At 42.0% G+C, this 26,672-nt stretch overlaps 1 protein-coding gene across 3 annotated transcripts in view; it reads left to right on the forward strand.

Moving 5' to 3' along the window:
- The window catches only part of LOC138616204 (AT-rich interactive domain-containing protein 3B-like), a 48,701-nt gene that overhangs the window by 1,192 nt on the left and 20,837 nt on the right, over window positions 1-26,672 (forward strand). For all 3 annotated transcript variants that reach the window (XM_069690345.1, XM_069690343.1, XM_069690344.1), the window contains exons 2-4: window positions 168-800; window positions 23,715-23,789; window positions 24,428-24,500. In XM_069690345.1, the coding sequence (XP_069546446.1) occupies window positions 168-800; window positions 23,715-23,789; window positions 24,428-24,500 (781 nt within the window). The remainder of the gene's footprint in view (window positions 1-167; window positions 801-23,714; window positions 23,790-24,427; window positions 24,501-26,672) is intronic.

Below are 26,672 nucleotides of genomic sequence, written 5' to 3' on the forward strand. Positions count from 1 at the left end.
AGCGGGAAAGTGTTTACCACTTGAACCTGATGAAAATGATGTGTATAATAATGAATTATTCATATTTATTTGTGTGAGTTTATATTTAAGTGTGGCATTTGTATTTCCACGGTAGCTTTGAGGAGTTGGTAGACTTCACTATTTGACTGCTTCTCTTCCTCCCACAGCCGAGCATGTCTCAGGAGCCCGGTGTGGCCTTTCCTCAGAGCACCTCCACAGGGGGAATGAAGCTGGAGGCAGTGATGGAGCAGCTCCAGCGCCAGCAGCAGGCCCGACTGGAGATGGAGCGCAAGGAGAGGAAGCTACGAGAGGCCCACATCATGTATGCTCAGCAGGTTGCTGCCCAGCAGGCCATCCTGGCTGCTGCCCGGGCCTCTGGGGCCAGCTTCATGGGCAAAAGCCTAGCTGGAGGGATGTCTGGTGGCGGGTTTCCTCCCCGGGTGTCCAATCAGAGCAGCGTAGACTCGGAAAGAGAGGATGACGAGGACAGAGGCAGGGATTCTGGGGATGAGGATGACGACAATGAGATGATGGAGGGGGACGAGGGAAGCGATGAGGATGAGGGAAGCGCCAGTGGTCTGGAGTTCCTCCGCAAGCAGACCCTTGCCTTGCAGCAAAATGCCTCCCGCATCACAGCCCGTCCATTTGGCAGTTACTCTGCTTCGGCCCCTCAGAGGGCTGCGTCCTCACCTATTAGAGTGAAGCAGGAACCTGATGAGGGTCTTTCTCCTGCAGGGCCTCACTCTGCTACCTCCCCTAACGGACAAGCCGACTGGGGCTTTGATGATCACTTCAAACAGGTTAGTGCCTTGCCTCTCCTGCTCCCTCCTCACCACACCATTTCCTCCTTATTGCAGCAAATCTTTTTTTTTTTTTTTTTTTTTTTTTGCCCAGTTATGTCTTCCACATATTGCCCCTTTAACCAAAGCTGTCATGTGTATAAATACCTTATCTAGAGTGACCTTTGAAAATTACCACTGAAGATTGACCTCTGTTAATAATAGTGTCTTAAAATTAGCACAGTGACTTTTGTTTGATTTCCCAGATCAGCCACCTGCTGTGAGAAACTACTTAATCTTGACTGTAGGACAAACCCCTCCCGCTGTATCATTGTGAGACACTTAAAAACTCAGCAAAGGTTGACCGCCAATTGGCTTTTGTGGCAAAAAAATACTCCCAAGTGAGTCTTGGCAAAGGGCCAGGCTGAGGCTCAATGTGTTCACGCTCACAAGTTCTCTCCCCTGCACTCACTGTGTGTGTGTGTGTGGTGTGTGGTGTGTGGTGTGTCTCTCTCTCTCTCTCTCTCTCTCTGTGTCTCTTGCTCTGTCCCTCTTGGTGCTTTGCTCTGGTTTGGCTCTGATCCAGGTAGCAGAGTCAGGCGGGGCAGGGCCGCTGCTGTGAGGCAGTGGGTGGTTGGCCGGGTCAGCAGGAGGATTTTGGGTGGGTGGAAAGGTTGGATGTAGTACACAGTAGCAACCTGTCAGACCCCACACTCGCCACCCGAAGAGTTTCGGCTGTGTGCCAAGTGTACTTTCCCTTGAAGGTAAATATTGCCTCAGCACAGTGTTACAGAAGACTGGAATGCCAACTGGGACGCCAGCCCAGCTACATGTGGTTTAGCGTCATAGCTCGGGACATAGTAGGTTAGAGTGTCATAGCTCGGGACATAGTAGGTTAGCTCGGCAGCCTGTGGGCGATATAAAGGTCACAGGACATATCAGTGGTTGATCAGTGAGCTGAGGGTGCTGGGCTGTCATGTGTCTGGATTTTATTACTGTCTATTTAAAGGCAAATGTCTTTGAATGGTGCTTCTCTAGACCACATTTCCAAATTTAGCTTTGGAGCATGGACATTTGGTAATGACTCGGGGGAGCCCTGCAGCACAGAGACACTCAGGGAAGACAATAGTGTAGATGTGGTGAAAGGAGGAGCAGCTGTAGTATTTTAATTCTCCTTGTACATCTGCTGGAGTGTCTGCCTTCTCAGGGATCTGCTGGAAATGGTCCAACACATCACCCTGTTGGATTTGAGCATTGTATGAAACTGAGTTTTCACAGCATTGTTTGGACACCTCATTGTTTGTGGAGGTGTCAGAGAGCGTGGAGTAGTATTATTCTGTGAGATGGCCAGACTTTGTCTGTGCATTGTCAGGACAGAAGATCATAGCAGCAAAGTTGTAGCTGACCAGTGCCCTATCTATGGCCTGGTGTCTTTTATTAGGAGAGGCGGGTGAGCCTGGGGGTTGGGGGAGGCATTATGGGACGAGAATTGGTCTGGCCTTTTTTTGTTTCCTCTCTTTTATCTTTCCTGTCATTATGTCAGCTCTGCAGTATTTAATGACTGCTCATCTCTTCAGGCAGTTTCAGGTTGCACCACTGTAGGGGGAGGGGGACAGTGGAGGCCAGGGAGCTGTGCTTTTTTTCTTTTTTTCTTTTCTTTTTTTTTGATGTCATTGTCTTCCAGAGACCAGAGACAAACCTGGCAGATGCCGCAAATACCAACCCCTAAAATAATGGAGTAGATTTATTATATTCTGCCAGCAGTGACAGAGGGGTGACAAGATGAGCAGCTGAAGAGACAAATGTACAGAAGAAATTGACATTTTACCTAACCAGTCCCATTGGATTGAGGCTTTTATCCAAAACTGTATTTAGAGAGTTTGGCTCCTGATTTCATCCAGAACAACTTGCAGAGGTATGACCAGGATAATAATGTCCATTTGCTAATTCGCCAACATTTCACAGAACTAAAATTGATCCCCGTAATTATTTATATGTCGAGATGACGGGTGGATCGTGTAGTATGTTGCAGATATAACAATGATTACTTAATGTACATCTTTGAAGTAACAATGTGATGATAAATTGCACATAATTTTCCTCATCCAGCAGCAAGACTTGACTGACCATTTGATCAGAGCGTGTGCAGAACTACAAAACCTTCATGGCGCCAACTGAATTGTTTCAATACTATCTAGAAACGCCTGTTATTTGTCACAAAAGTTTGGTACCTCGGCTACGTCCAGTCTATTTAAAAACATATAACTTTTAATACATTTACATCGTTAATCTCAACAACGTAAATGTGCCAACTTCGTGGTTAATCTACGCAGACTACTTCGGCAGCCACATCAATGAAATCACTGGGTTTCAAGTAAGAACATCTCAAACTGATTTCACTCTTTTCAAGCGAATTTTTCGCCATGTTGTGTACAGGTCATATGGGGGGGTGGATAGACATGGTAACCAGTGTTTTCCTGTCAGTGATGTATGTGGTGACCTCAGCCTTGTCCCAAACAGCAGAGTAAATAATTGTCAAACAAGGGGATGGACAAAGGCATAGCATGGAGAGAGAGAGAGAGAGCAGAGCCAGCTTGGCCTCCTCTCCTCTCCTCTCAGTGGGACAGAGGCTGCATGACCTCTGTAATCCAGCCTCCGACCCGCCTCATGCCTCCTGCTCCACATGTGCAAAGACCCTTCCTCTTCCTATAATCTGTCTGTGATTAATAAGAGTTTTAATCGTGCCTCTGCACGCTGATTGGCATGATATATCGGCAGTGACACTGCATAAGTTGGATTAGCTGGATGTGAAGGAAATGTTGAGTGGTCTGCCGGCTGGTGGTGCATGAAAGCAGTTGCTTTATGTTTACCATCATCACATGATGCTCATTCCTGTAGTTTTGACTTGTACACAAAATGGAGGCGGTGGCAGTATTTCACTTGCTTCTGTGTTCTGTATAGAAACGTGCGAGCTGGAAAACAGTGTAAGGTGTGTATTAAGTTGTTTGTCAATTAACTCTGTCACTTGAACCTTTTTCAATGGACTACATTAGTTCTTTATGTGCTCCTACATTTATTTGTTTTATTTAGGAGCACGTATAGTCCTGGGGAAAGAGGTTATCGTAGAGCCCTCGGGGGGGGGGGGGGGGGGCAGAGCAAGTCTACTTCGGCATTACTGTGATCATCACATCACGGCGGCTAAATGTTAAGTTTAAGAGTGCAACTACGCATCAAGTTGACAGATTTGTGGCCACATTTTAGTTGTTACTAATTGATGGTTTGGTTGCATCATGTGACTTAATATTAGCAAATATTAAGAATACTTCATTTGATTTGGTTCACTCTTCATTGCGTCACATAGACTAACCAGCCAATAATGTCAGCGTAGTACATTTAGATTGTACATTTGCAGGGTAGTGTATTTATCAGGCTCAGTTACATGCTCCTGAATCTCTGCCCCCTGCAGCCTGATGAGATTTGTAGTTTGTCCTGTTTGGTCAAACCAGAGGATTTCTTCTGGAAAGTCTGCAAAGCCAGTTGTTTCAGCATCTCACACTAAGTAAATCAGTGCAACAGGAGCGCTCACTCGCCATCTCAGAACAGAAGCAGGCAGAACCTTTGTACAACATGGGTGAAAGATCCCTGTAGGAAAAGAGGGGTTCAACCAGACCGCCATGGTTCAAATCTGGTTGCAGAGGGCAAGTGGGGCATCCTTTATTGATGAGCCCTGCCAATGCTTGCCACCCTTAAGCCCTGCATTTTCTGCACAGGCACAGAAGCTGTTGAGGCAGCACTGTTGCATAATTTAGCTGTAGCCCCAGCAACACATCAGCAAGGAGGGGGGGGGTGCTGCATGGCTGCAGTGGAGAGATCGATAAAGATTGTGCGTGAGCTGTGAGCTTCAAGAGGCAGGAATGTTTGGCCTCATTTTCCACTCATATATGATAAATGAGGCGGGCATTGTGTTTAGCAGATGGACTCAAGGTTTAATTTTGACAGAGGAATGTGAAACAAGTCGATCCAGTGCATCAGCACACTGCTGCAATATCGTTGGAAAGGCTGCTTTGTTTGTTAGAAATGTACAACCATGTCGCCATGTCTGTCAGTAGTGATGTAGTGGGTGCCTCACCGCCTGGTGTGTCTGCTCTGTATGCCAACCTGAGCTGCTTTTTGAAAGTTATGTTGGTGTCTGGCATGCCATAACTGTCAGTGGGTTTTAAATGGTGTACTTAGTATTATTGTGTTTACTGGACTTCCTGTTATGCTGATGTAATAAGGCTGGAATTACCATCTGACCTCTGTTCGTACAAACAAATTCGTGCAAATTGAGGTCATTCAAATGAGAAATGATGAGGAAAGCCGAGGTCTGTTAAAATGTGTTGCACTGCTTGGTCAGAAAGAGAAGCTGACTCATCCCGATATCTGAATAGGAATTGCTTCACTATGTCGCCAGTCTCTTTGTTATCTGGATGATGTCAAGACAGCAAAATCACATTACTAATGGCATGTGTGATGAATAGCCTGTGCACTAAACTGTTAACCTCATTTCCAAATTTGCCACACTGGTCTCGGCCCAGATTTAGGCTGGCTAAAAGTGTCTGATTTTAGCTGTATTTTTAGCTCACTGGTGTGAAATTCTCCATGAGCACTCTGGCTGACCTGCTATTCCTCCCTCTTTGTCTGTCTTTGTTTCATACATTAACTCTACCACAACAACTTATTGTTCATGTTTATATATTTAGGGCCCGAGCACCGATGGTGCAAAAGCCCTATTGTTATTCAAGGAATTATTTTTCTTGTGTATTATTATTATTATTATTTTTACGTAAAGTGATTTTCCTTTTTGGAGGCTTTATCAGATTCAAAAACTCATGAAAGTGTCTCCCGGTGAAAAAATTCATATTCTAGTGGAGTCTCGAGTGGGCGTGGCCAAATGGCTCGAGAGCGCCCCCTAAAGACATGCCCCGGCGGCGCCCACATTTACCTAAATTCATGAAATCCAGTGGACAGGTGTGTCACACCTGGACGCACAAAAAAGTTACATTGCACCATTACGTCAACTTGACAGGAAGTCCACCATTTTGAATTTAGTCGCCATTTTGGGCGATTCTTACACGTTGTACTTTGTCGAACTCCTCCGAGGGATTTTGTTGCACCGACTTGAATTTTGTTTCTATGGATAGATAACATGTTTGGGATTAAATCTTATCAAAATAATTCGTTTTCGTCGATGCGTGTGCCCGTAAAGAGGTGGCCATTTTGAGGGCCTCGCCATGAAACTACGAGTGACTTTAAATCTGATGTACATGGACCGACCTTCTCCAAACATCACAGGTATGATAACAGCCCCGCCCTCAACACCCCTGTGGGGGAATATTCGCTCATAGTCATAGCGCCCCCTGTTGGCCACTGGAAATTACACTTTTCATACTTTCACGTTCTACATCGAGCTGGTTGATCCCATGAACGTAAAGTCGGGTCACAATAACCTAAACATGTAGTTGATGACATATTGAGACATTCGTTCGACTTTGTCGATGGGCGTCGCCAAACGGCTCGCCAGCGCCCCCTAAACTGCAGCTCCGGCACCTCGTTTCACCTACGTGCACCAAATCTGTTTGACTTGTGTATCACACTGAGATGTACCGAAAAGTGTCTCAGCATCGTGAGTTTGTTTTCGTCGATCCGTGTGACCGTGTCGTGGCGGCCATTTTGAGCGTCTCGCCGTGAACCTGCAACTGACTGTAACTTTTATGAACATATTCCGATCTTCCTCAAACATTACATCTTTGATATCAGTCCCGCCCTGAAGACACCCAATAGTAATATTCCGTCATAGTCGTAACACCCCCTGCTGGAGACATTAAACGAGACAAAAATAGCAACTTTAAGCGGGGACATGTGGACCCTCGCGCGCTGCATGTCGGGAGGGGGGGCGGCGCACAGAGTGCGAGGGCCCGTTATCACTGTTTGCAGTTTTAATTAGGTTTGTTTTCTTTTGGGAATTCAGTATTTTTGACAGATGAAGGTGAAGGGTATTATTTACACATTCATGTATATGGTGTTACGTTAACCTCTAAGTTGCATTGCTGTGGGATATTTCAGTTAACGCTTGTAGTTCAATGCCCAGTGAACTTTGCTTTACCTCATTAAGAGCAGGTATTAGTTGGTTGGATTAGATGGAGGTGACAGGACTTCGAGCTCTTTGTTTCCTTTTTTAATGTCTGATTGATGCTACACTTAATTAAGCTTAATGTGGGCCACCTGTTACAGCTGAATGTGTGTCAGGATGGAAACAAATAAGGGTGTTGAATAATTGTGTTTCGCACTTACAGTTTCCAGTAGAGTTGGAGTACAGGAAATATTAGAACATGTAACTTAATTTAATCTGCCTATGGTACTTTATAATCACATAAAAGAGGAAAAAGAATTAAAAAAAAATATATCCCATCCTGCCTTTAAAACCATAAAAACAATTTCATGTTACATCAGTCATCAGACAATATTTAACTAAAAAGCCAAGTGTGCGACCTGTTTGTGACACTAACCACATTACAATAAGTTGATTTGAAAATTCACCGGTTTTTGCTATTTCGGGCAAAATAAAAAATATTTTTAGAAGTCCTTAGGATTACTAAAAAAAAGAGATAAAAAAAAAAAGAAGATATATTTAAAGTCTCCAATCACACATTGTAGTGTAGAAGTGCTTGCTACTTTTTGATGCCAGTGTGTGATGTGCTGAAAGGCACCAGTGTTGACTCAAAAGACTTGAACTTGCTCAGCTGAGAGTTTCACATTTTTCCCTAGTGTTTTTTTTTTTTAAACTACTTCAACCCTAAAATGGGATTTGGTTTTTCACATGCAAATTGAAGTTTTGTCTGAATTAGTGCGTGGAGTGTAATGGTACTGGCAGAGAACAAGCCTCATTTTGTGCTGGCCTCCTTTTAACATCTAAGTGCAGAAGATTCCCCCATTCCCAGAAATAGAGGTATTGAATTTAGTAGGGAGATGAAGGGGGAGGAGATGCTGGGGAAGTAGAAGAGGGGTTAGTGGTCTGGCTGAGCACACTACACTGCCCCACCCAGAGGAAACATTCCAGACAGAATTAAAGAGTTAACTCTTCAAACAGTGAACATTCCCACCGGGGGCTCCCAACAAGAGAACAGGGAGTTTGGTGGGGGGTGGGGGGTGGGCAAGTCCATGTTGTAGTCATGCCCCTGATTGGTGATCTTTCAATTCATTTCACTCAGTGCTGTAGAGGCTGTAAAAGAAAAAAAGCCAAAGGGCCTGAATGGGAGGAGCTGGATGGGAGGACCCACTGATGCAGGCAGAGACAGTTTTTTTTTATTTGTCTGAGTCCCAAAGGGCACATCTGCTGCTGGCTGGCAGGAGGGAGGAGGCTTCTGCAGTCACTTCACCTCTGTCACACCATGGCCTGGTCAAATGCTGCAGTAATTAGCAGTGTCTGGTCTGTTGTGATGATTCTGCCATCTGAACTCAAGACTACGGGATTTAGATTGAGTTAGGTTAGTCACTCATGGATTCATAGTACTGCATCTCCATCAAAATGAGGAAGGGTTTACACTATTTGTTACACTTTCACTCTCCACTGTTAATGTGGATCAAATACATACACTACAATCCACACTAACATCCTTCATTGAGAATATCTGGACCAAACTTCTTTTAAACTCAGCTGTGTGGCAGCATGATTTGAAAGCAAGTGGCAACTTATGCTTCAAAATATGTGTAACATCAGTCATCTGTCATTTACAGATATATATTTCTAACTACATCCAGCTTTACTGACACCATGCTTGTTGAAATGGATGCTACATATTATAATGTATGTTCAATATCAAGGTAAACATTTTTGGTTTTTATCGACACATGGAAACTTTAATTCTGCCGTAAGCTTTTTTTTTTAAATTTTATTTTTATTTTCCCCATTGCTCATGTCTATACCTATTTCAGAGAAAGTTTAGCTGTTGCCACAGTGAAATGCTAATTTCCTTTGTGGGTTTGTCTATACCTTCCAGTGCAATTTGTAGTTTTTTTCTCAACAGAGCCATTTTAATGGTCTCTGAACTATTTCTTAAGACAAGCTGTCTGACCAAGTTGGAAAGTGTTTGTCATTCTGAGTGAAAACAGTTCTCTCATAGAGGATGGGACATTTAATGAGAATGCATTTCCAGTGTTGTTCACATAAATAGTAACACATGAAAAAACAGAGCTTGAAAGTCAACACAGCATGCCAATCATGGTATGGATAGGTGGCAATGTTGTATTGTCTGCTTTGGAAACTTAAAGATAATGGGCGACACAGTCACCCTATCTGATGCTGGGAAGGTGTGGGGGAAGGTGGAGGGGAAGGGGATTTCCGAGGCTTTCTGACCATCCCACATGCAGTTCAGACAGTGTGCAGGATTTCTCCTGCAACATCCTGCAAGTGACATTTTGAAAGTTGCATTGTCACTGAACCTCCATTTAATTAAATTAAAAGACAAAAAGTTCTCCTATTCAGATGTAAATGGTGCATGTCCATTAGCTGTCACTGTTTGGTTTTTTTTCCCAAATTGACTCTGGAGGATTGACTTTCTTGCTTCTAATGGAAACTGAGCCACTGATGTCTGCTGTAATTTGATCACTTTGTAGTGAAACCACAAGCCCTCTGCCACACACTGTTGCTGGTTCCATTCGTCCTTTACAACCACTCCCACTGAACATATCTCAACACCTGCTCTTTAATGAAGGCAAACAGAGAAAGGGGAATAGCCAAATGAAAGAAAGTCATCCACCAACGCCTTTGGCAGCTGCAATGAAACAGCCAAGGTCATATGACACCATTGAGCAAAGTCTCCTTGAGTTTTATATAGGCTGACAGCATATAGTGACATATACAGTGTGCATGTCCTGTACATCCACTACCATTCACACTGTTGTAGTGACCCACAGCACAGTATGCAAGGTCCTGTTGTCCTTGTGGCATGTGGGGTTTCTGGTATACTGTTTATTTAACTTGTTCTGTCTTTACGCCACATGATTGATCCTCTGCATGTTCTTATTTCTTATTGTATTATTACATACCATTTAATCCTAGTGTTCATGCACTGGAATGTAAACAAATCCTTTTTTAAATTTGGGAGAGTTGTCAAACTTATAATTACATTGTAAAAAAAAACAGGCACCTATCAACACTTTACCAGAATAAAGGACGTGTCCAAACAATTATTTGAATTGGAAATCCACTTATTTGACACTGTTCACTGTGATGCCACTCTCTTTATGGCCACTCTCTCAAGACAAAGAGGAGATGGGGCATGTCCTATTGTTTTCACCATTTATTTTTGGATTGGACATGGACCACACAAACATGCTGTGATACAGGTAATTTGTACACGTAAACATTTTGTGGACTAATTTAATTTACAGTTTTAGTGTTTTATTGGTGTGCAGATCGGATGTCGATTGGCCTTTTTTTTTTTTATTGCTGATACTGATCAACTAAAAGTGATCTACTCACTCCAGAGACCGTCTAGACAGCAGGTGTTTGGAAAATGCAATGCAATTAAAGTGTGAGCCCAGTCATATTGGGACATAAAGCAACGTGGCATTTATTAGGCTGTCTGTGTTGTAGCCAAGACATCCTCCAATTGGCAAATTGCAGTTGCAGACAAAAGAGATGGTGTCTTTGGGTTGTGAGGTCTGTTTTGAACCTTGTAGGAAGTGCTAAGCAGTGACAAGGTGAAGGGTGAGAGTTGTCTATTGTTAGATTGTTAGTTTCTTGGCTGCCTTAGACTGTCGCTTTGGCTGAGCTCCAGGCTAATGTCAGGGCCCTGTAGGTGCTAACTGGGCTACTGTGTCAAGGCACTTGGGTAAACACAGCAGCTGACTGGGACCTGGCACAAAGCCACACAAGAAGAGTAGGAGCTGAAAGAAGTTCAGGAGGCTTTCCTTTCACTATAGCCTGCCTGCTTTTCAGTCAGTGTTGCACTGGCTGTGAAAATCCCATGTAGTTTATAGTATAGTGCCTGGTTGTTTGTCTGTCAAGTCTTCAAACATAAGCAGAGTGTAAGCATGTGCTTGGGAGCAACCAGCTGAGGTGGAAGGAAGAAAAAAAAGAAGCTCTTGGCCACTACCCAGGAAACGTCACATTAAAAGCTAAAAGCAATGTGTTCACAGCTTGGCTTCCAACATTTACATTCTGCATTCATGGCTGTACATACTGAAAGCGCCATAAGAAGCAAACGAGTAAGTAGTGTTTTTGCCAAAAGACACTGGCTAATACCAAATGTTGTACTTGTGTACAGACGGGTTCATATAGGAAAAGAAAGAAGCTTTTTCCCACTGGGCTGAGCAAAGTCCTGTTTGTAGTAGTGTTTCATTTACACAGGTTATTGGACAGCAGAGGTATGTTGAAGAATAATGAGGTATTACAGTTCCAGTAGTTCTTTTGGATAAAACTCTGTACATCTTCTGCCGCAAACTAAAAACATACCTCTTCAGACTTTACCAATTGTATTTTCTTGATTCCTGTTGTTCCGGGTTTTGTGCCCTCATGGTTGAAATGCACTTATTGTAAGTCGCTTTGGATAAAAGCGTCAACTAAATGAAATGTAATGTAATGTAATAAAACTGCTTTTTCAGATCAAGGACTGTATTTTAATTATTTAAAGGTACAGCATAAAGCGCATTTAGGACACGTCTTAATCCAGTTTTACCAGTTTAACGGCAGATAATCTCAGAGTAAAATAAGGTGCCTGGTTCAAAGGAGTGGTACTTAATTAATCATAGGTCTATTTTTTTTTTTACATGTAAAATTCCCTTTTAAAAGCCAAATTTGTTTGTGCCTTTGCAGATTGCCATTATAATGTAGTATTTGATAAGTAGTAGGGAAGATTGCTTCTCTGCAGAGGAAGCAGATCTAAATGTGCACAGATTTTGCAGAATTGTGTCAATAATAATAATAATAATCTTTTACATTGTAATGTCTTTATTTTTGATTTTGCTGTGCGTCCCTGTGTGTTTAACAAGCAGAGTGAATGAGTGTTGCGTACACGCCTATGTCGGTGCATACTACTCTAATAGTAATGCACCCTTAAACTAACAGTAAAATAAAGGTTTATGTTTTTCCAGCGATCCCTTTCTGCTGCCTTGAGAAACCAACACACCAACAAATTACCTCATTTTGAAACCGACACATCCAGATGGCCGCAAATACATTTGTTATTTAAACATCATGGGCGTGGACGGTTCACATTTATGACTGTCGGTCTGAAACTTGCAAAGACACTTGTGTTGCATTTGGCCCCCTCGGCCCCGCTTTGCGACAGCTATAAGATAAAACCCCATTTGTTAGGAACTTAGATGGTCGGAAAAGATTTTGAACATTCCTATTGTGTGGGTATATCCGCAATACTGTAGACAAGACAAGTAAAATAAACCCGAAAAAAACAACCTCAGCGTATATTATATTTCCATGAGTTTAATCCTTGAAATATGAACATATAAGCCCTCAGTTCAGTGAAGGATGAAGCTGTATATTTTTATGAACAAAAAGGATCTGCAGCACACTGTATTTCATTTCCATTATCAGTTTATTGATTCGGGGTTACCGTCTTTTAGATATCTGCATGGATGTCTGCACGCACCACACATTGTTGCATTAAATAAAAAAATAAAAAACACCATCTGGCTCTGACCTGTAGCTGATCTGGTTAATAGACAATCACACAGTGAATAGAACTATGGACCATGTCAGTTCAGTTGATAATTTCAAAAGCCATGTTAGTAAATGATTAAAGAGTGCCACAGAAAATGGAATTATTAACAGCAGGAGCTACAATGAAAGTAGGTTATTTTAAAAATGAAGTGTTCTCGCCTGAGAAATGTTACTCCATAGTTTAGTATATTTCAGTGTGATGCAGTGTGGACTTTTTCCTTCAAACTTAATTATTTGAGAGCAGCAATGTAACCTAGATTAATACACTGCTGTCAATGTCCAGGTGTTGATCTTAGGCAGGTACTAAATGTAATGCTCGACATTATACATATATAATGAATGTTTATCAGATCACTGAGCTCTTTTCCAAAAGAGATCAGCTTATTAATGTGAAACATGGTTCAATAATGTTTGTGGCAGATTTGGGATGCCCCAACCCCCAGTGGAGCCGGCCGTGATTAGCTCGCCATCTGGTCAACAAAGACATCAGGTTTTCCTGCTCTAAATAAATGTGATTAGAAAACCTGAGGAAGCTCAATGCTTTCAGTACAAGGAGGATGTGTCTATATCTTATTCCCTGCTGCTGTAACAACCCAATTGATGAGAATCATTACATTTTTATCTAATCTGATCATGAATACAATGCTCTTCTGTCAAGTCTCTTTATGGACAGACTGAACTGCTGCATAATTTAATGTAAAGCAAGCTTTTAAGTAAATTTTTAATTTTAAGGCTGTCAATCATTAAAATACCAAGTTTGACTTTGCTTGCCACATTGTGTTTCTCCCTAAACCATCGTATGCAGAATGGGGACTTAAAGTTACTAATAAAGATTGTGTTTGTAAACTTTAAGTACGCTACATACATTGATTTACATAGATATGCTTAATATGCAGTAACATATACCCATTTTTTAATTCATTAATTTATTTTTAGTAATCATAATTAAGAATTCCATTGATGAGTAATATATAAACCAAAAATGTAAAAAGGTGGGAAGACGTTGTCTCGGGTGTTTTCGGCACCGATACAAACTCGGATGGATATTTCAAGAAAAATTACTCTTCGAAGTTCACTCTGAAGTATTTAATTAAATAGAGCTAAAACGAGGAATAAGGAAGAACAATCATTGGATATTCGAATAGTTTTTTTTGTGTGTAATATTTGAACATTATTTTTTGAATGTTTTATCACTGGCATCGTCTAATGTCCATATAAACATGGAACATTATGATTCGTTTGCTGGTCACAGTTAAATTCAATATTGAATTACAAAACTTTTAGTCTCTACTTTTTTTTTTAAGCAGCCAAAAAAGTGTAAATGACAAATACAAAATAAAATCCCTTGTTACTATTACACAGCATGGCAACATTTTTAAATCAGTGAACTTGATAGCTTCCACTGTATCTAATAATGGTTGTATATTTAATGATTGCATAACATCCACACACAGCAATGGTAGTCGAATGACACTGTGGAAGTTAGTTTTCTTCTATTTTGGTCCTGTAATTCCCACACTAATCATGGGTTTAGTAGCTTGCTTTTTAAGTTTCTGAATGTCTCTGCTGTCTCCTGAACGGTCCACCAGTAGAGATGTAGCTTCGTGTAGGCCCGTGGAGATGAGCTCCAGATGCGTGACGGGTGCAACATCCCAGCCCGGGTCCCCGGGGGGTGCTGGCCTGTCAGAGGTGGAATGCCCCTGCACACTTAACGCTAGCTGAGAGGAAACAGATACCTCAGGCTCTGAACAGAGAAATCGCTCCCTATCGATTAGACGCTACAGAAAGCTGTGAATTGTGCTTATGGTTTGAACATTTGATACTGCGGATTCAGAGAGACAGTCATAACACTAACTTCTCTGACAGAGGGACCCCCCCCCATATGTCTCTGCCCCGTTGCCATACGCCTGACAAAGAAATCCTTTACTCATCTGACTGCAGGCGTTGTGACCTTTGTCATTTCATGTGTAATTAAATGTGATGTGTCCTAATAGCAGTGAGGGTTTTCTTGTTGATTGTGAATGTATCAAGTTCCTGGTGCTGTCAGTTTAATGAGAATGTATATAAAGGCCTATCAGGTCTGTGTGATGTCTCCAGCTGCCATTAGCATGGGGGTGAAGTGGATGCTTGCTCTTAGAAAGACAGAGATATGCGAGGTATTTTTAGCCGAAGCTTTTAAAGCAGAAAAAAACCGGCTAAAAGCTGCTTTGACCTGAAAGCAGCATTATAGCTTCTTGCTCAGAGAGACCTTGATTTCAAGGGGCCCCAAGATTACATTACATTACATTTCATTTAGCTGGTGCTTTTATCCAAAGCGACTGACAATACGTGTATTTCAACCATGAGGGCACAAAACCCAGAACAACAAGAATCAAGAAAATACAATTTCTTCAAGAAAGCCAAACTACAAAGTGCTAAAAGTAAGTGCCATTTTAAGCGCTACCAAAGTGCTACCTATTCAAGATGTCGTTTTATTGTACAGTTTGGCCTTAATGCTCTGTGAGACTATGAATTTGTGTCTTTATAAAAAAAAAAAAGTACTTAAGCATATTGAAGACAATTTAATATCTGTTGCTGCTCACCTCACAGAGCAAAACGAACAGCTTCAAATCAAATTATCTGCGAGGGGGCCATGCAAGTCTGTGCAAAGTTTAGTTGGAAAATGTAGTTTTGGAGGTCTGGTTTCTTACGGCTCTAAAACACCAAGGCAAGGGGTTAACTTCTGGAGTACTGTATGTGGTGGCACAGATGTGATTCACTAAAATGTTTGCTCTGCCTGTGAAAGGGTCTTTGAACCAATAAGTGCGAACTTCTGGCCACGCCACCCTATAAACGTTGCATTTGTGTGAGGCAGGGAAAGGGGCCAGCTAGTGTAATGGGGGATGGGGCCTCTGCCTGTGGAATGTGGTGTCTTGGTGAAAGGGCTGGAGCTGAACAAATGCACTCAGTTTATTTGGCAAACCAGACTTACTGGTAACCAACAGACATGTTTACTCAGGAACTAAATATGCAGATCCACCTCTTTCTTTCAGATGTTAAGGTCTCTCTCTCTCTCTCTCTCTCTCTCTCTCTCTCTCTCTCTCTCTCTCTCTCTCTCTCTCTCTCTCTCTCTCTCTCTGGCTGTGAAATTGGATGATGTGAAAAAACGTGTTTATCAGTGTATACCTTTGTTTTTCCTCCTCTATGTCTACCTGTCTATTTGTGTCTCTCTATCTGTGACTCCCCCTTCTCTTTTCTCCTTTGTTTCTTTTTTTTTTTTTTTCCAGCTTTGTAATTGGAGTGATTAATGGAGGGAGGGGTGGTGTTGCCTGCAGGCCTGTTTTTCAGTGGCCTATTTAGAGGTGCAGCACCAGGCCAGGGCAGGTAGCAACATGTCCTGCCCCTGGACGTTTAGCCCCTTGTCCCCGCCACTTAGTCTGTTCCCCAAAAGCCAGAAATCTCTCCTAGCTGCAAACATGACCGGACACTCCGGCAGGCATACGCCCTTGGGTCCTGTTTTCTGCTCTGGGCCGGCTCTCATGTGATATGTGACCTTTTTTATGCTTCACAATAATTCTTAATGAGAGCCCAGAATCAGTAGTGGATCTGGTTGTAAGTAGGAACTCCAGTGGCAGTGAGATTTACTTCCAGCTTGTAGCACATGGGATCATCACCATTAGCCAGAGCCTTTGTTGGGGGAAGCATATGGCCAGCTCACCACGAGATCCTTTACAGTATTTTGCAGATAAAGGACTCCATCCGCTCAGCCCAACTCCCCACACACCCCTCGCCCCCTTACCCCCTCATGATGGAGAGAGTCCTTATAAATGATTCCTGGAGTCCCGCAGAGGGATCAAGGCCCCAATTATTTGATTTGGATTAGAGATGGCTGCCCCCCACAATGCTTATGTTTATAGCCATGCTGAGAGGAAGCAGATTCACTTTCTGAGAGCATGGCGGAAACTTCACAGATGGATTGTAACTGAAGCCATCAGGGCTTTTGTTCTCCAGTAGATGTGGAAGCAGGCTGAGTACTGAATATGTAATCTACAGTATTAAACCCATCCAAGTCTCTTCACAAATAGATGTACACAAATACTTAAAAAGTTGTCTTTATATTTATTTCTAGTCTCTACAGTACTTTGCAATTATCTTTTTAGAAAAAACAGGAGCCTTTACCCTAAATTATTTTTAACGGCATTTCTTTTGTCAAATTTACAAAAATAATAAGGGTTTAACAACTAAGCTGTGTAGCCTCATTTCTGGATGCTCACCATCTATCACTTTTGTTGGCTGTGATCCAGATTTGTGCTGGACGCCTTGATTGTGATGAAATTACTGCTGCCGTGTCTGTTTAAAAGATTTCCCTTGCTGAACTGTTTTGACAGGCAGCAATTTGGCTAAAAAAGATTAGTCCGGGAATGAGATGTTAAGAGTGCCTGTGGGATGAGAGGGCCTCTACTGTTATTGTGAGATCCTGTTTCTGGTGTACAGGAATGTTGGTGAATTTCACTAAAGTCTCCTTGCGTCTGCTCTGGCAGAGCTCTCACTGAGAGGACTGAGACTGAGACGTTTTGTTGCGCTTGATTTACTGCCCTGGGGTTGCTATAGCGATTCCGCTTGTATGAGCATGTATTTCGTTTTCATTGAGCATCGGTGTGACTGTTTACACTGGGTTTTTTTTTGTAGATAACTGCAATTTGATGAGAGTTTCCCACAGAAACCTTCACAGTGTTACTCAAAGTTAGGGTGTCTTGTTGGAGGTGAAGGGGTTAGGTCAACCTGGGAGCTGTGAGCCTGCCCTACTCTCAGTTTCCCTGGCGAGGCAGTAGATGACTGAGGATGATGAGTATTGACATGCGCTGTGAGATTGCGTCCAGAGGGGGTTGGGGACTTCCCTATGTTTGCACATCCAGGGCTATTGATTTGGGCTGCCTGTTCAATGGCTATGGCCCAGGGGACTTGGTCTGCAGTGGGACATGACAGCCATGACAGTAGCTTGGAGTAGGACCACAGGGGTTAGGGGTATGGCTCAGGGCTAACAGGGCTCTAATATGGCAGAGACGTGTGCCGCTCTTCATTAGCTTCTGTTTGTTCTTCAGGATCACAGTGTCAGGCTGCAAAACAACAACTGTGTTCAGGCCTCCTCCATGTTTCACAGGAGCTATGACGTCACTTGTTATTTGTGCCATCCCACCAGTCATCAACCTGTTATCTCTAGTATTAAATTGACCTCCCTCATGGGTTCAGTTTGCCTTACATACAATGCAAATGGCCGGCAGACCAGTTTAGAAGCACGTGTAGAAGTTTACACGCTCCATTTTTTTGTTCTGCCACTTTTATTATTTGGATGATTCCCAAAGTGGGTCTAACAGTGAATATTTCCTTTGCTCAATGGCTGCTATTTGAGGCTACCCATCCGCCTACTGGTTGAGGGAAGGCAAATCACATGATGCTTTTATTAAGAACAAGCCTCTTCATCTAATAACAGCTCCACTATCAAATTGGAGAAGTGCTGTCAACATCCTGAGCAATCAATGCCATCCATCCCCCACTCCCCAAGCAGCAGCCATTAACCCTTCTTGTTCCGGCATGCCTGGCCTCACTAAAATGGTGGCTCTTCTCCAGACATCTTTCTATAATGACTGTGTAGAATTACCTCCAAGCTATGCATCGACATTCAAGTAGGATTATGTTGTGTTGTTTGTCCAATGGAGGGTTATGCAAAGAATGTCAACTTGTTGAAGGTTGTCCACTTTAATGTGTTGCAATAACGTCACAGAAATACGCAGTGCAAATGAAGGCATTTCACAACTTGTTTCGCCAGAATTCATTGTTTACTGAAAAAGATTAAAAGGATTTATTAATGAAGTTGCGCACTGATCCTGTCACACCATCACGCCGTGTAACAGTCAGCGAGACGGCATGTTGCCATTACCACAATATGATTTTTTAAATTCATCTTAAAAGGTATGTTGACATAACCCCGGTGGAGAGCGGCTCTTGTTAATTGCTTTGCCATCAAAAATGGGCTCTGAACCTCAGGGGACCTTCGGACCCCCCTCTCAAAAAACATTTCCATAAAGAGAACTTGGACATGCACAGAGGTACTATTTGTATGTCAGCATTTGCAGTTTTCTTTCCTCCCACCTTTGTGATGCTCAACTCATTCATGACCAGAAGTTCATCTACCTTATTCTTAACCCTGATTTGGTTCTGCGCCAGTTAGTCACGTATAGCCATAATGTGATCAGGCCACCCACCGCCTGGCCAGTAAACCTGCTAACAGCATGAGAGGGACAAAGAGGAAACACGGGCTGCTTAAACATATGAAGGCTCCTGTTCATCCTAGACCCGACACAGACGTGCCGGATGCTGTAGCTGGGTTCACGCTAATCGGTTTACATTTTAAAACTCCAGTATCAAATATTTTCTGTCCACACAAGTGTTTTGGCATCATTCCAGAAGTATTCTTCATCCGCATTCAAACACCTGAAATCTCAGATCCCAATCTCACCTCCACGTGCACCGGGCACGTCGCCCATGTTGCGTTGATGACGCTGCCGGACGTGGGAATTGTCACAAATTTCAGGCGTAGCATTGTAAAATACAGAATTTAAAGGAGTCTCTGTTTCCGATCCAATAAACTCTATTTTAAACAACCGGCTCGCTAGTTTTTATTCCATTTTGTTTTGGATGCTGTGTTTGTATGCTTGCGTGTTGTTTGTTTGATGTTTTATACTATAAGTGTAGTTTTTGCCTCAGCTACTGTATATGACTGGTAGTTGTTGTCTATGCTAGCTGCACAACAGTTGGTACCATAAATAACTGGGGTCGGGGGGCAATTATTTATCCATGCTTGATTAATCACTGGTAGTCAAGGGTGATATATAATATAATATTCTATTTTACCTGTTTTATTCCTGAAAAGGAGGGCGGGACATGCCAAGACTAATAAATAAATATACTCTTAAACGCCTGAATGAAAAGAAATTCAAAATCCATACCGCTGTAACAAAGGCTTGAACATTCAGGCACATGCTTTCAACGCTTCATTGAAGCAATTATAAAATAAATCAGCCAAACCTCATACATCCCTGTCATAAATGTAGGTAGGATGTGGGAATTCATTTTTTTTTTTAAAAGAAGTCATGACTGGGTGCAGTGCTGGATTTAATGAAGGGGATGGCGGGACTGTTCATGAGGAGGGGTCCCAACACATCAGTAACCCCTCTAACTTAGCAAAAAACAACATTGTGTTAACATTCCTCAGCTGACCAAGGTCCCAATTCAAGAGCCAACATGTCTATTCACGGTAAACTGCTACCATGTTATAATTACAGTTTTTTTTGAGCCAGCTAAGCAGACAGGTTTTCTACAGATGCAACTGAACTTTGTCGCATTACGACACGTGACAGCAGAATTTAAACTCTGAGCTAATCATAGGAAAGTCTTCACAGGTTCATTGGTGTAGAAACACAAAGTTTAATATCACCCGCAGGTGGAGAAATGTCTTTTTTGCAGACACGTGGTTGGTTGTTCTGGCTTCAGTTACGACTGTCAATTTAAAGAACTGCTAACTTTTAAAGTCTAAACTCGTTTCATTACTAGGAGTTAGAAATGCGTGTTTGGTTTTTATCTGTGCCACCATCTGTCCTTTTCATAATAACAGCCACTCAACCTCGGCTTGCCCTCCACACTTTATTGCAGTTGAAGCGGACAAACTACCCTGTTCAGTGCAGGAGAGCACTCAACCGTTCTGTCAAATTGGTGCTTCAGTGGAGGGTAGCCTGTCTGATGTAGCAAACGGATACACTTCTTTTATTCTGTGTTTGAATTACCATCATCAGCAGGAGTATGTGGGTTAGAAAATGCAACCAGTGGTTAAAAAGAAACGCTGTGTTCAGCGAAGCCAACGCGTTTTTACTGAAATTGGGGTCCATTTAACAACATATGAATATGAAATCCTACAAAATAGATCACATTATGAATTTTGTCTGCATCTCCCTCGTCTGTCTTTAACTACTAAAATATAAATTCTCTAATGTGTGTGGGATCATGCAACGTCCGGCTAAACTTTGAGTACTTTTTGCCGTCGATTATTTTCTCAATTAATTGATTAGCTGTCTGGTCTTTAAAAAATGGTGAAAAATATGAACCACTGTGTCCCTGAGCTCGAGGTGCAGTCTAAACTTTTGTTTTGTTTTGTCTTTACCAATAGTCCACAACCAAAAGATGTTCGCTTTATTGTCATAGACGATTAAAAGAACCAGAAAATAGTCACACAAGAAGCTGGAATCGGAGGATTTTAACATTTTTATTTCACACAAAAAAAAGACTGTCAAAAATGGTTAACCAATGGCAATTGATTTGATGTCAATCAACTAATTGATTGATTAACTAATCGTTGCACATGTACTTTTTGCATTGAACACAGATCGCCTGCACTGTGAATAAAAGCATGGCAACTGTAAAAAAAAAAAAAAAAAAAAAAAAAAAGTTTTTTTTTTTTTTATATATATATATATCTTAAAGTACAAATTCTGAATTACAGTATTCTTCAAAATCTGTGTGAAATCAGTGGTGATGTCATTCGTTTCAAAATGGGACGGATCTAATCCAGTTGTGGAGCTGAACTTGTCTGTTACAGGCGCCTCAGAAAATGTGATTATAGGAGAGGAGAGGATGAAGCAGTAATCCAAAGTGTGACACTGACTGGACGCTGGTGTTCTGTCACTTTAGACCTTTGTTCTTGGTTGATGTCAGGAACACCTTGACCCCTGCATTCCCATAACACAGAGTGTGTCCCTCAGGGAGGCTTGAGTGTGTATGTGTGTGTAGGGCTACATGTGGTTTGTGTATACACACATTTGTGTTCCCCTAACAAATCCAAGGCCGGTGACCCAGCAGCTACTGTCAGCTCTGTTGCAGTTGCATCTAAAAGTGGTTGGGAGTTCAATTTTGTGTTTGAACTCGCAGTAATTTACTTTGAATGAAGTCTTAAATAGTGAAACTGTATGAGACATTATAAATCACTAAACAAAGTTGAATATACTGTATATATCTGTGTGTCCTGAACAAATACAAGTGATCCTGATTTTGGAAATGTTTCCAATATTTTAGTTTGAATGGATTTAAGGACTTTATTTTAGGGATTTTATTTATTTATTTATTTATTAGTTTTGACAGTCACACACACGCACAGGTTTATTAGGAACTACTCCACTAACTTATTAACAACAGAATGAAGAGGTTTCCCATTTGGCTTCATAGCTATATGTTTGGTTGCTGTATATAAGATTACGTGTCGACCTCGGGGCCATAGAACAGGGACATTCAGCATGTGTAAATACTGCTGAATGCAAAGTTTTTTTTTCGTCCAAGAGCAAGCAATGTGAATTGTTTTGTGTTACAATCATTTATAGTGGTTAAACTTTAACAGAAGTGGTCAAATTGTGTGCAAAGGTCTATAAGGTCTCCAGATATACCATACTGTACATTTACCTCTGTAATGATGATGAGCCTTTTGTAATCTCTGTGACATATTATAGATTGTATAATGTAGACAGATAGTAAATTGACAGCGAAATATATTTTTGATAAAGAATGAGTTGTAATTGAAGACTAATTTCACACATTATCATCATCTTAGAAGTCCAATGCGATCATGAAATTATCTCTCTCTTTTTTTTTTAAACTAGATATATTTTACTGGTATGTCTTTGAAGATTTGAGCACTGACCTTTTAAAACTGTTAAAACTTAGTTTTTCTTTACAGGAAATATAGCATTTTAGAACTAAACTTTTTATATATGTTTAAGAAGGAAAATAAAATATTTCACATTTATCAGTGCCATCATTATGTCATTTTATTCCCACCTTTATACAGGTGTGTATTTTGGACACTTGATGGTTTTAATGTGTTAGAAAGCATGTTAGCCCTTCTAAATAGCAGATATCTCACTTTGTAACTTAAGTCATGCATGAAGACTTTAGTTACAAAGTGAGATATCTGCTATTTAACAACGAGTTACCTTGAAACACACCAGTAGGTGTGCAAGCTGATGGCTGCCGAGTATTTGTTTAGGGAGCATGAATGTTGACAACCGTTGCAGAGAGTGAGGGTGAAAATGACTTGCTCTCAGGGGCCTTGACAACCTTTGCCCTCCTGCCTCTCCTCCCAGGCCCTGTAATTGCCACTGACCAATGGGCTCCCGGTTGAAACTAGACCCCGGGCTGCAGCTATTAACGTCCCCCTCCAAACGGATCTTGTTTTGATTCCTGATGCTTTTATAGGTTTTGTCTTTAGGAGACATTCCTGGTCGGCACATACCGTGCACCCCTTTCTGCCCTTATTTTCCTTCCTTCCCGTCCTGTGGGGCCACTGCCCCCCTCCCTGCACTCACAAACATACACACAACTGTGATCGGCCTGTGTGTGTGTGTGTGTGTGTGTGTGTGCGTGCGTGCGTGCGTGCGTGTGCGCGTGTGCACTGTGGCTACTGACCAGCCCACCGTCCCCCGGCCCCTCCTGACAGCCAGCTACACTCCATGAACTTGGCAACCCGTCACAGCTGCGTTAAGATTGAAGGATGGGGGGCCCTTCTATCCAGCTGGGTCGGAAGACATGGGTGGGGGCAGGGCAGGCCCAGATGCAGATGGTTTAGGTCAAATGGAGATGTTTGAGGATGAAGGGGGAGGGGATATAGAAGCTCAGGGGCACAATAACTCCAGAGGTTACTCCTCCAACCTCTGGAAAAAATGCATTCTTGGAGTTTGAGTACATGTTAGTTTTGTTGAGTTTGTATCGTACAATGTTGTTTGTCTTAATTAGCTTTAGCTTATTTCATTCATTTCTTCAGCCCGACATTAACTTTTTGAGGGTCAGCCTGATAGGATGTTTTATATGTAAAAATTAGATGAGCACATTTTTCAAAAAGAAAAATGGGACAAGTCCATTCTCAAAAATTACAAATTTGTGTCCTCCGTAGTGGAGGAACTGGTCAACGTCCACTGTTCAATTTTGGTCAGGAGCCATGATGTATTTCGTGCTTCTGTCCGTCTCCCCATTTTCCTGCCGGTGTCTCTGTTCTCACTATCAGATAAAGTTAAAAAGTCCTGTTGAAGACTCCGAGGTAATGATCTGAGAGCAACATAGACGGGATCCTTCGTGTGTGTTTGTTTCCACTCTCTGTTTGTTTACTGACCTGATCTGTTTTCTCTCGTCTGTTGTAGAATGGCAGTGCTGGATGGGCAGATGAGGCTGACGGTAGCAGAGGAAGAGGAGAGGCCTCCAGAGACTTTGCTAAGGTGAGGAATTAAAAAAAAAAAAAAAATGCCATCGCTGAATCTCCAGTGGGTTCAGTTATGAAACAACCAAAAGGAAACATTTACACCGATTACATTACAACATCCATTCTCATGAAAGTCAAACTAGTGGTATCTGTGTATAGGTTAACCTTTTCATGCATTCTCCAAATGCAGAGCTATAAATATATCTCCATGCTCCCGAAACTCCAAGCGGGCTTCAAAGAAGCAACGCTGACAAAGACTGAAGGATGCATTGCCTCATGTTACCACATCTCATCTGTTTAGACGTTGCACACACCACAAGGATAACAGCCGGCTTTTGACATGCATGTATCTTCTGTTCTGGCACGAGAGAAAAGAACTCGCCCGTATTCGTACTCATGGATGAAGAACATTGCAGAGCCCAAAAAAGCCTCTCATTTACACCACTTTTAAATAGTAAAAATACAGGATATGAGACAAATTCTGCAATTACAAGGATTTGCTTTGCTTTGCGCTGCCGTTGTCAGCCCATAGTCCTGTGTCGAAAAGGGCAGTTGTGAAAAATAAAGGCGGCTGAACTTCTAGTGACAACATAACATGCTGAAAGAACCAGAGCCAACGGTTGTACCCTAATAAGCTTCTGTTGTCTCTTACAGCTGTATGAGCTGGATAATGACCCTAAAAGGAAGGAGTTTTTGGATGATCTTTTCACCTTCATGCAGAAAAGAGGTAAGAATACTGGAAAGCATATTAATCAGCAGCTGCTTCGTCACTGTCACTCACCATCGCATAGATATTCTTTTACTTGTTAGGTCCAGCGGTTTGGCAGAGCTTCAAACAAACCCGCTAAGTACATTAAGGTCTTTTCTAAAAGCCTGTTTCCCTGAGGAAACGGAGTTAAGAGTTTGTGTTTAGAATTCAAAACTGCACACGCTGGCTTTCTCAACTCTCAATGCACGGAGGGTGTTTTAACCTCTCTAGAAACTTCGTGTTATAACTTTCAGTGGGTGTCGATAAGAGTTGCAACAGATGTGGCATTGGTTGGAGTTAATGTCTCACCCTGTGTCCATGTGGTAAAAGCAAATACCACATGACTTCCATTTCTTAAGAGTCATTTCCTGTCTTAGTACTGCTTTTTCTGGGATTTCACTGTAGGTTGGTTGGTGTCCAGCCTGCAGCACAAATAGATGATTTATTCATACAATTGTTGAAATATAAACTTTACAAGGATGAAAGTAGAAGCACTTTAGCTTTTTTTATTTTATTTTGGATTTTCAAAATATATCTTTTGTCTGTTGGTTGTCAAGTGCACTATGCACTTTGCATCGCTAAGAAATCCTTTACTAATTCCCCTTTCAAAAGCAAAGGCCTTAAAGTGTCAGCAGGTGAGATCTGCTTCAGTTGATCCTGTGTTGCTGCATTATCAGAGCCAAGTGGATCTAGCAGAGGCCTAACTTGTGTAGTTGGCTAACAGCCGAGGAGGCTCAGCCACCTTGTGCTGCTTTGACTCTCTGGACTAGACCCCTCTGACCAGAGCTGCTAATGCAGACAAATCTGTTACCAAACAAGTTACATGGCTTGAGCAATACCTCCCAGGAAGAATCATGGTGTTATTACAGTGGCGCATATTTTACAAACACGTTATGTTTTGGCAGGCTATGATGGGTGATGATGATCTGTGAGAGTGTGTGTGGCTCATACTTCCAATGTGTTTTGTCACAGGCTTTAATGGGTGATACCAAATGTACGTGAGGCGTAGTTTGTTTTGTCAGACTGTGACAGATGATCGTTGTGCATACATTTCTGTGGATGGGCTCATGTGCATCGACATGCAGATGTTTGTACTCGTATGCATATGCTGGCGAGCTTAGATTCATGAGAGCAGTAGCTTCTGGGCGCCTGGTCTGGTTTTAGCACGCAGAGGTCTTGTTTGGAGGGTGATGAATTAAGTTGAGTCGGAGAGGGAGGGACAGGATCTGTCAGGGCCCTGTTAGCATCTCTGTCCAGCAGCAGACACCGGGAGCGGCTGACCCTTTTCTCATGCTGGTCAGATGGAGAAATCCATCAAGCTGACTAAAATGCCATCTGACAGCAGATAGCTGGATCATTACTGTGCCGTGTCACATTACTTTCATGAAATTTGTATTTACTAAAAGCAGGGAAAACATATGCTGGCTATTAAGTGAAGACAAGTATGTTTATTTCTATTTTATGTTTTATTGCCATTGTAGTTTGAGCAACACAAATGGGTATATAATTTGAGCATGAATGAATTAGATATAATTAATGATACACAAATTAAAAAAAAAAAGGCAAATTAACTTGTAAGACTAATCCAACATCTAGCAAATGAAAGAAAACGCCGATTTACTGGTAACAGTTGTTTAACTTGTTTAGCTGAATTACATTTCCAGAGTGAGTTACAGTGAGTGTAACTTGAATCAGCTTGCATGGATCAAGTTCCCGTATCATCGGCAGCACAAGTGACCAGTTGTGGGAGAGTTCAAGGGTCAGTGCCAGACAAGAGTTGCAACAGCTATTGCTTTATCACCACAGTCATCTGTAGTAGACACATATGAGACACAAAAACAAAATATGGCAAGAGAGATAAGTCATTTTGTTGTTCACTTGGAAAAGAGAGAGTGCGCCAGCAAATAATGACATTCTCTGTAGACGGGAAAATGAAATGGCCGTGGCTGCACAGTGCTTCAAATATAGACACAGGATATGTTAGGGATGACTCTCTTGGCATTAGAGATGTGATAAAACCATTGTACAGGAGGGCAGGGTATAGTTTCAGCTGTTCTAAGTGGGTTCTTCACCTCTCCCTTTAAGACGAGAGGCACTTGGCTGACCTCTGCTGTCTCTCAAACCTAAGCCTTAATCACAGGGAATTGCTTG

The sequence above is a fragment of the Brachyistius frenatus genome, unplaced genomic scaffold (genome assembly GCF_029030835.1).
Source record: "Brachyistius frenatus isolate BFR_SWC_R1_liver_20210118 unplaced genomic scaffold, ASM2903083v1 Contig_9, whole genome shotgun sequence".
Lineage (NCBI taxonomy): Eukaryota > Metazoa > Chordata > Actinopteri > Embiotocidae > Brachyistius > Brachyistius frenatus.